The sequence below is a fragment of the Zonotrichia leucophrys genome, chromosome 1A (assembly GCF_028769735.1).
Source record: "Zonotrichia leucophrys gambelii isolate GWCS_2022_RI chromosome 1A, RI_Zleu_2.0, whole genome shotgun sequence".
Lineage (NCBI taxonomy): Eukaryota > Metazoa > Chordata > Aves > Passeriformes > Passerellidae > Zonotrichia > Zonotrichia leucophrys.
In genome coordinates this window covers 68,092,906-68,103,512 of record NC_088170.1, presented here as the reverse complement: position 1 = coordinate 68,103,512, position 10,607 = coordinate 68,092,906, and the positions used below count along the sequence as shown (strand labels likewise).

At 47.6% G+C, this 10,607-nt stretch overlaps 1 protein-coding gene across 1 annotated transcript in view; it reads left to right on the top strand.

Annotated features, from left to right (window-relative positions):
* The first annotated feature begins 283 nt into the window (after positions 1-283).
* TAF3 (TATA-box binding protein associated factor 3) overlaps positions 284-10,607 on the top strand; it is a 114,127-nt gene continuing 103,803 nt past the window's right edge. Inside the window, exon 1 of the mRNA XM_064703056.1 lies at positions 284-515. Within this exon, the coding sequence (XP_064559126.1) occupies positions 350-515 (166 nt within the window). The 5' untranslated portion in view covers positions 284-349. The remainder of the gene's footprint in view (positions 516-10,607) is intronic.

Sequence of the window (10,607 nt, the reverse complement as noted above, 5' to 3'; positions counted from 1 at the left end):
CTGTGAGATCCCTTGGGGCACTGGGGGACATTTAGCGGTGCTGAAGTACCGATATTTATCCATTTACCTCCTCCCGCCCCAAGGAGGTGCCGATATTGATATATTTACCTTCTCCCGGCCCCAGCCAGTACCAATATTGATATTTTTACCTTTTCCCGCCTGTCCCCTCAGCAGCGGGGACGCGGCCCTGGAGCGCCCCGGGCGCGCATCCCGCGCTCCGCCCCGCTCGATGCGCTCGGCGCTGGAGCGGCGCTGCCTGGCGGGGGCGGGGCGGCGCCAAGATGGCGGCGGCGATGGCGGCGGTGGCGGGCGGTGCGTGAGAGCTCCCGCGGCGCCCGGCCCCGGCGGGATGTGCGAGACCTATTCCCGCTGGCTGCTGCGGGTGTCGGTGGCGCAGATCTGCCAGGCCCTCGGCTGGGACTCCGTGCAGGTCTCGGCCTGCGACCTGCTCACCGACGTGCTGCAGCGGTACCTGCAGGGGCTGGGCCGGGGTTGCCACCGCTACTGCGAGCTCTGTGAGTGCGGGCTGGGGCTGGGCCGGGGGGATGCGGCTGGACACGGCCCTCGGAGGGCTCTGTGAGGGGCCCTGCTTGAGCAGAGTCCGGGCTGAGCGAGCTCCGTGAGCCCTGCCGGTCTCGGCCATCCCGCCAAGGAAGCAGCGCTGGGCACTGCTGGGGCAGGGCAGGAGCACGGGAGGGGGGAGTTGGGCACGGCAGGAGGGCACAGGGAGGGGTTTGGGCACTGCTGGGGCTGGGGGCCAGGGCAGGAGGGCACAGGGAGGGGTTTGGGCACTGCTGGGGCCGGGGGCCAGGGCAGGAGGGCACAGGAAGGGGTTTGGGCACTGCTGGGGCTGGGGGCCAGGGCAGGAGGGCACAGGGAGGGGTTTGGGCACTGCTGGAGCTGGGGGCCAGGGCAGGAGGGCACGGAGAGGTGGGATTTGGTAGTGCTGGGGGACAGGGCAGGAGAGGTGTGGGGAATAGGGAGGTGTGATTTGGGGAGAGCAAGGGTCTGAGGAATAGGGCAGGAGGACATAGGGAAGTGGGTTTGGGCAGGGGTCTGGGGGACACAGAGGGGTTGGTTTGGGCAGGGATCTGGGGGACAGGGAAGTGGATTTGGGCAGGGTTGTGGGGGACAGGGCAGGAGGGCACAGGGAGGCGGGCACAGGGAAGTGGATTTGGGCAGGACTGGGGTCTGGGGAACAGGACAGGAGGGCACAGGGAAATGAATTTGGGCAGGGGTCTGGGGGACAGGGCAGGAGAGCACAGAGAGGTGGATTTGGACAGGGCAGGGGTTTGAGGGACAGGGCAGGAAGGCACAGGGAGGTGGGTTTGTGCAGCACTGGGGCCCTGGGTAGGGGGCTGTGGGGTAGCATTGTGGAGGTGTGGGGAGGGCAGCTGGAAGCTGCTGCTTGTCGGGCAGTGCCAGGAGCTGGGGATGCTCGGCAAGGGAGGGTCGTGGAGATGTGGCCATTTGGGCAGGGTAGGAGGGTGCAGGGAGGCGGCATTTGGGCAGTGCTGGGATCTTTGGTCACTGAGTGCCAGGTGTGGCTTTGGGAAGATCAGCCCGTGGGCTGGGGGCTGTGGGGAAGGGGAGCTGGGCTGTGGAGCAGGGCACAGGACTGGGAGGATGGGGAGGGAAGCCATGGGGCAGTGCTGGGGCAAGAGGGTCCTGGTGGCAGTGGGTCTGTGTATGGGTGAGGAGCTGGGACTGTGGGGATGGAGTTGGAAAAAAGAAGGCTCTAAGGCAGTGGGTCTGGGGACATGGGGGTGCTGTCCCAGTCTCTCTGGCTGCAGGGTGCTGGGGAGGGGGAGACATGAATACAGGAGGGGGAGAGGGGACTGTTGGCCCCATTGCTGGGATGTTCTGAGTCTGGGAGGGCATGAACTGGCGGGAGAAGGGGCAGCCAGCCTCTTTTCCCTCCTGGTGGGATGTGTCCGTGAGAGGGTGGTGTTGTGTTTTCATGGCTCATCTTTGGGTGCCAGTGCTGAGGGGGGTGTGGGGGCACACTGCAGGTGGGGATGTGTGTGGGGGATTCCCTGTTCTGGCACAAGGAGAGATGCTGAGGATGGAGGGTGCAGGCTTGGGCTCCCTCCTGCCTGGGGAGGGAGTGGTGTGCCTGGAAGCCCTGTTGTTGGGGTGCTCTGGGAATGTTTGTGTGCAGGGGGGAGGCAGTGGGACTTGGGACTGGGAACATGTGTATGGGGAGTGTGGGAAGGCAGGGATGCACTAAATGTGTTTTGGGGGAAGTGGAGCTGTAGTGCACAGGGTGTGGGAGTGTGGCAGGGCTGCACATGGGAATTGTGGAGTGCAGGAGGGGTGGGCTGGGGATGATTTAATGCACATGGCGTGAGGTATGGGTGTCCTTGTGTGGATGCAGAGGAGGAGGTTTGGCGGGGTATGTGGGGGACTGGAATTAGCCAGCACTGCCAGGTGGAGATGGTACAGAATGAGCTGGCAGTGATGCCCAGGGCCCCAGCAGATTTGGGGTGAGGTGGTGTGGGGTGGGAGCATGGAAAGGCTGAGTTTAAGCAAGTGGGAGAAGAGAAAGAGGAGAGGCCTGGGAATCAGTGCCCAGGATTGTGGGATGTGGGTGTTGATGGGATTGGGAAGGGAGCACCACTGCTGGCTCTGGGCCTGCAGCAGGGGATGCAGTTGTGTGTCCCTTGGGGTCGTGAGTGTCCCTGCAGAGCCTGCAGTGGAGCTACTGAGGGGGTGGATGTCCTGCTGGTGCCTGCAGAACATGGGGATTGGAGGGTGGCATGTCCACTTGCTTGCTTGGTCAGTAATGCTGCCAGAGGAGCTGAGAGGGTGCTAACGGGTGTGCTGGGTCTGGGAATGTCAGGAAAAGGTGCTGATGGGTCAGGAAGGGGTGGGGAGGTGACAATCTGCCTGCAGGGTGAGGGAGGCTGTCAGGGTCAGTGCCAGCTGTAAACACAGGAAATGTGGGCAATGAGGAGAAGGGCTCAGGCTGTGGGTGTGGTTAGAGGGTCCTGGGTCTGTGTGTGGGGGCCTTTACTGCCCTACATGGGGCTGGGGGGTCTCATGTGGCAGAGATTTGTGTGCAGAGATTTGTCTCTGATGGCAGAGATGGGGCTGGCAGTGCTCCTGATGCATCTGTGGGTAACAGGAAGGAAATGAAGGGCAATCTCCATAGTGGAGGGGCTTGGAGGAGCAGGGGTACCCTGGAGAGGTGAATGTAAACTGTGTGCCTGGGAAACCAGGGCTGCTTGTGCCTCCTGTGCCAGGAGGGACATGTTCTCCTTTACTCTGGCATGCAGGGGAGCTGTGGCTTTGGGGGCAGCTGCTGCTCCATGTGGAGAGGAAAGTCTTGGAGGGCCCCTGGGGCAGAGGTCAGAGCAGTTGGGTCTGGCAGGGCTGGAGCTGGGGTGGATCATTGGTTGCCTGAAGTGCTGGGTAGGGAAGGTGACTCACTGGTGGTGGATTTAGGGGCTGCTGTGGCCACCACAAGTTCAGAGATTGTGCTGGGACCTACAGGAAGTGGCTGGAGAGGTAACAGGGATGGGAACCCTGAAATGCAGCACTGGGAGTGTTTGCCAGTGTCTCTGTCCAAGCTGTGGGAACTGTTCTAATGAGGTGTCAGCCACAGGTGAGAGGAACACCAGAGGCATGTTGCTGTCAGCTGGTGGTGGATTGGATACTGCAGCAAGATCCAAGGGACTTTGAGGGCTGGGTGTGTTGGATTTGGGTGAATTTGGAGAGTGTGCAGGGCTGAGAAGTGCCCTGTGAGTGGCTTGGTCAGGGGAGGAGTAACCACAGCCTGGAAGTGCTGCTGCTGGAGGTTGTGTCCCTTCTCTGAAGACGGGAAGAGAAATTCTCACTGCTGCAGGGATCCCTCAAGAAGCAAAGTGACTGTACCTGGTCCTGGCTCTGCTTCATCATTTCAGCAATAATTGAGATCAAGTCTGACAGTGTAACCAAGCTTTGGAACAGCTGTGTTCTGCAAACTAGATTGCTCAGGTTGAATAGAGAAATCCATTCTCAGGTTGAATAGAGAAAGTTATTTGTACAACTTTCCCCAAATTTGAGAGCAAGTCAGTCTAGAAATGGGACTGTGCAATATTAACCCATATATCCCAGCAGCACAGGTGCAGCTCTGAAGTTTGTATCCCAATCCACACAGAAATTATCTTTGAAGCAATTAAAGGAGACAACAGAGAGGGTTTAGGAGGATGGAGTTATGAGGTGAAAAAGAAGCTCACCCAGGTTTGGCCAGAGCTGCCCTTTCATAGGGTTGTTACAATTTCTGGGGAAGATGCTGGTGCTGCAGTGTTTCTAAGACTGGGATGAAAAGACATAGAGATGATGCAAATAAATTTTTTGGTGCTGAGGATTGGAGTTTGTAGATCTCAGGTATGTCTCTCTTCCTTTGGGTTTGCTTACTGAAAAATGAAGAAAGGCATTTTTCCCCTCTATGAATGGTGAAGCAAGTACCACAAGTATCACAATCTTTTTGTTTTTTTTGCTTTTTGTTTTCTTTGAGGAGAAGGGGAATTGCTGTGTTTGTGCCAGTGATGTGCTGGTTTTTGTACAACATCTCTTAAAACGATCCCTGTATTTCTTTCTTTAAAAAGGTTTGTAAAAGGACATCTTAATACTGAGCTGACATCTCCCTGCAATTTCAGAATTGTTTCCTTTTGCTCCTGAAATAAGTTACTGTACAAACCCAGCTCTGGATGAATGAGCTTAATTCTGCCATGGTTTTGCATAAGTAGAATTAATTAAATTCCAATTGTAGCATCTTCATTGTCAGGGCGTTATCTCAGAGTCAGACCAGTGGGGTTTGAGTTAGCAGGGCTGTCAGCTGAGGGACATAATCTTTGTGTTCCAAACTGAATGGATTTACTCTGGCAGAGTTGAGACACCATGGGATGGCTGTGAAAAGCCTGTCATCGCTGCTCACGTGTTCCCTCACTTGCGCAGGAAAATGATGCCTCTCCCAGCTGGGTTAGATCTTTGTTCCAGCTGTTACATCCCATTAGGAGAGCTACATTCAAGATTTTCATTACTTTTCTGCTGTTGTTTCTTTGCATTTGCTGTAGCTGTAGTTGATGGGAGCTTCTGTGGCTGCAAAGAGAAGGCAAAAGGATTTGCAAAGAGGGTTTGAGATGTGTTTGATGCCGTGAAATGCTTCTGAATGCTGTGTTGGGGGCTGGAGGAGAGGCTGAACTTACAGGGAGAAAATCAGGGTTTTCCTCCTAAAGTACACCACATTATGCTGCTCAAATTTGTGGAAAGCTTGTCAAAGGATCACTATTCAATATGCTGCGAGCTGTTTTATCCTAAAAGTTAAATTAAATATTTGAAAGCCAGTGTTGGAGTATGTAATTAAGGTATCAGGCTACAAAACAAACTGATGTAGAGTGGTTTCTGAGAGCAGAGTTCTGTGTTGGTGTTGGTTTTAAGCAGAGGTGGAAAGGGAAAGGCTCCATGTTAGGTGCCACTTTGTTTTGCACTCCTGTTCCACGTGGTTTGATAGAGGGGTGGCAGAGCTGGTGCTTGGAGTTACCTGCTCTGGGGTGTGTAGGTTGGGGTTTGTATACTGGGGAGCTGCCCATGAGGAGAGATCAGAATCTGCTTTGTTTGCCATGAATTTAGCTAATGCAGCTTGGTAGTGGGTTATAGACATGCACAATATATCATGTTTTACCTCTTAACACATCCAGTGAGGGAGTTCAGTTCCCAGTTTATTTATGTGAGTGGTGCAGTTCATGGGAGGGATGAGGAGGGGAGCTGTTGGTCACACCCCCTGAAGTCTCTTTTTTTCTCTTTCTTTTCTACATTGCTCTGAAAACCACTCAGATAGAAGCTACTTAACTTCTATCACTTGAGGGCACCTGGGCATATTTCAACAGGACAAATTTAGATTACCTGCTGCTACAACTTGCAGTGTAATATGCTGGATAATGAACTTTTTGAGTTCAGAGGTGGATTTGCCTCTGCTTTCCTTCAATTTTCAGGGTTGATCTTATGATTGGATATACTGAGATTTTTTTTTCTCCTGAAATTTGCTAACAGTTAGGAAATAAAGTTTAAAAGTTGGTCTTTAGTTTCATATTGTTTCACTACTTTCTTGAAGATTATTTTTATGCACACATAGAATTATAGAATATCTCAAGTTGGAGACCCATTCCTTGATCCCAGTGATCCCTCAGTGGATCATTTGAATCCAAGTTCCTATCCTTGCAGGACTATATATTAATTATATATACACATAAAAATATCAATGGCTATATTGTAAATGGTATTATTAATGCAACTGCATTTTTGTTGAAAGGCAGGTTTAATCAGGTGAGCACATATTATAACTGGAAGGAAAAATTGCTGATATTGCAAAATGTTTTCCAAGGCAGAACTGGCTCCAAAACTGCTCCAGTGTCTGCACAGTCTCTCCTGTAAACTTCATTATAGCAAAGAGAGAATGCAAACAGCATAATTACCAATATTTTTATTGATAATTACCATAGAGGAGAGAATTCACCTGGCATCAGCCAATTTTTTATTTCTTTATAATGTCAAATTTACCTCGTATGTTTTCTTTGATTTTGTTCTTTTTTTAGTTACTTCATTCTTACCACTATACAGTAATAATCTCTATCAAAGGATTAGATTGTTGGTGATCAGCTTAAATGAGCTGATTCTCTCTGCTGGTCCTTGAATGACTTTGTAACAGGGATCTGTCCTGGGCCTCTAACATTGATTATAAGTGTGTATTTTATGTCCTGATTACCTTAAATATTGATGCTTTTAAGCTAATTAACTTACTGGCAACTAATAAAAAGAAAGACAATGTGGTTTTTTGCTTGATGTTTCCGAAGTTACTGGGAAAAGGAGCAGACTCTGAGCACCAATAGCAAGAAGATGCTTTTGCCCTGACTGCTAACTACATTAATAGGACCCTTTTTTCCCCACTTAAGTGCATTTAAGTAAGGCATCTAAACTTATTAAATAACCTATTGTGCATGCTTATGACTTAGCTGGATAGAAGCTGTGTTGTCTCCTTGAAACAGTTATCCTGGAGTAACTTTGTGTGACAAGCACAGGAATCTGTCAGAGAGCCTGTAATTAAAATACCAAGGAGCTATACCTAATAATTTGCTGGTTAAAATAAAACCTAAAAAAAAAATCTCTTTTATAGCAGCCATGAGGGGGAATGCTGAGCTATTTCTAACACATGTACATGTTGCATGGGTGGTGACTCATTAATTTTTCTCAGTATATTTATTACAGAGCTGTAGTTGTTTCCTTTAAGAAACTTGGTATGAAACTAAAAGCTCTTCTGTTCTGTGCTTACTTGCCTGTTCAATTTTCATTCATTCATACAAACTTTGGGCCAGGAAGGAGGAGCTGGAGGGGGTGAGTTTGACAAAAGGAAATCAGCTATTCCTGAGACTGACTTTAAGGCAAGTAACACAATTCCCCAACTCCCACAGAGCCCCTCACGGTGCCTTTGGATGACATGAGCACTGGCCAGCTTTGATGGAGGAATTCTTGTGACTTTTGCAAAAATAACTCAGCTTTAGGAGCTTCTAAAACTTCCTTTTCCCCACAACCAAACCCTTGTTTGTAGGGGAGTTTAGTGCTCCATCCTCATTCTGTTTGATTTGGTTTTCCTTGTGGATCAGGTGATGCTGAGCAGTGGGGCTGAGTGCTGGATAACTTTCCACACAAATATTCTGCTCTGCCTGGATTCTCTTTGCCCATCACTTCAGTCCAGCACTTTTTTGGGATGCAATTCCATGTGCAGATTCCTCACCTGGTGCTCATTCTCATGCCCAAGGAAGCTGAGAGTATCTTCAGCCATTCCCTGGGTTTCTGGTGAGCTGTTTTCTGACCAAATGGTCTTAATTTAGCTCTGCTGCTGCCACAGCTTTACCACTTTTGGAGATAGTGCAGCTTAAAATCTTGTGAGAAAGGTATTTTCCTAGTTCACTGTTCATGGGGCATAAGGAGGAGAGTTGTGAGTTGCTGGATAAACTATTCCCACCTCCTTCTGTCTCATTCCCTGAACAATGATAGTATTTAAAGTGTTGTGGTATAAAGAACAAGAGACTGGAAACCAGAGCTCTGAAGTTTCTGTGATCTGGCACTGACTTGCTGGGTGACATTAGATTAATTATTTCACTGAGAGGCTTCAGCACCTGAATTTTTAAACTGAGGATAGCACAGATATTTAGAGAATATTGAGATAAGTTCAGTATGCAGAGATTAAACTTCTTTTCTTGGCATCATCTGCTCACAGAAAAAAGCCTAAGACTACATGAAACACCAGGAGAGAGTGTATTGCATGTTTGTCAGCATTCCCTTTTGTGTGTCTCGCTTCTGCTATTTTACTGATTTTTTTATTAAGCCAGAGAAATGCTAGACTGTTGAAATAAAAGTATAAAGCCTTTATTTGGTGAATAACCTTAAAATACACTTAATGCATTTTTGTGCTGTCATAATTTCCAGTTGATAACTGGTTTGATTTTAAATACAGATATTTAAAGACTATTTACAGAATACAGACCTGAAAGTTTTTTCAAACACTTTTATCACTGAGGACACTCCCTTGAAAAGAAGGGTTAACTGCTGCATCCTTTCATCCCTCTGACAGTTGCAGGTTTAAACATTATTTTTAGCTTTCAATCAAACTTTAAACTTGGCATTGTCTCTTTGGAGGCAAATGTCAAAGCTGTGAGAAAATTGAATTTTCTTTGGGGTTTTTTGGTCACCTTTTGAACCCACTTTCTAATACACATAATTGTTTCATGATACAGTTGTTAAATATTTCCATGCTTCAGTTACACATAGTAGCTGCTTCTCTGCCACGTGTTCTTAAAAAGCACTTGTAGAAAATTCCTTTTTAGCATTTATCACTTGCTGATCATGTCAGCACACTTTTCTGGAGGTTAAAAAGATCATGTGCAGATCTAGGAAAAGACCTTTGAAAAATTTTCCTCAAGTTTTTCTTTTCTGCTGTCTGTCAAACTTGTACCTGTTAAATCTTGAAACCTTAGAAAATGCTTCAGTGAGTTCACAGGCACCTTCATAGCCTGCAGAGCAACTAAAAGCAACAACACAAAATTTCTTAATGGTGTCAATTGCCTGAATTTAATTTTTTAAGCATAAAGCACACTTTTTTCCCCCCTAATTAGTATAAGCATCTCTGGAGTGGTGATATCCTCATGTAATTATGTGCATGCAAGCCTGGAGTTTGCAGAGCAGACTGGTATTGCAGTTGTACAAACACTCAGGTGTTGCACAAACACAAACTGTGAGGTGCTTCTCACCCTGCAGAGTTCACATTCCAGATACAGGAGGGTAAAACTGGCAGTAACTTGGTCTGCTCTCCCTTTTAGCTGTGGAAAGAATTAAAACACAAGGAAGACTTGCCTGGAGTCACACAAGAGGCCAGTGTTGGAGGGCTGAGAATCAACCCCATAATCTGAGTATTATCCTTATCTTCACCACAAGACTTAAGAAGGGAAATTCTAGAACAAAATTCTCATTTTCTAAACGTACCTGCAGGCGTGAGTTGGCTGGGGGGTGGAATTCAGGCAGTGATGTGAGAACCAGCTGCCTTGGCTTCAAGATAAACCAAGAAGAGATTAGGTTAAAGGACAAACAAAAGAGCATCCCCCCATTCTCTGGAGCCAGAGCTCCACAATAGCCATTGTGTTCCTTCAATAAGCACTGGCTGCTTTTTCATAATTACTTTTTAAAGGAAATCACAGCTTATCATCATATAGGGATGTAATATCTTCATAAGCCAATTCTACAGAATTGTAATAATTCAGATTTTATTGAATTAAAAATCATGTTTGGGGTTTACAGCATTGTGTTCGGGTTATTGTTGTTATGAAAAGTCAGGTTAGACTCCAAGTGGTGCCTTGGCTGCCAAAGCCAGGTGCCCAGTTCTCCCTCTGGAGGCCTTTCGAGGGATTTTCCTCTGTCAGGTCAGGGAAACTGAGGTACTTGGACTTCTGCAAGTGTAATTTAAAGCTTTGAGCCAAATTAATTGTATAGCACAAACTGCATCCTCTGTTGGACTGTTTTCTTGAAAATCCTATTAAATAAAGATCCTGACTACCTGGCCAGTGAGATTTCATTGTGCTTTTTCTGAAGAAAGTAAGATTTTTGCTGGAGAATCAAACTTAAGTTGCCCCCCAGGAAATCAACCCTGAAGTATAGTATAAAATATTCTCTCCTCATCAGACCACTGCTTAATATTTCTCCCTTTTTCAGGAGGTGTAGCTAACCAGTAGGTGAAGTGGCTCATAGTTTATGAAACCTGTAGATTTCATCTGGTGGAAAGATACTTTGTAAAGGTTTTTTTAAATATTTTTTTTCTTTTCTCTCTGTAAACTACAGTCAGTTCAAAAAAATGAAATCATTCCCTTTCTAGGTTGAGAAATAATATTTGATCTGTTCCAACTGATAAAGAGCACTTTCTACATATGGGGTTGTGTGGTGTTAATTGACTGTTGCCAGATAAAGCTGCCTGTTGTTGCTCCCTTGTTTGAGCTTGATTTGCTTCTTGGAGTGCAGTTTTTCAATGATATGAAACAAAGGATGGCTCAAAACAAAACTTTTCTGAAAGTAAACTT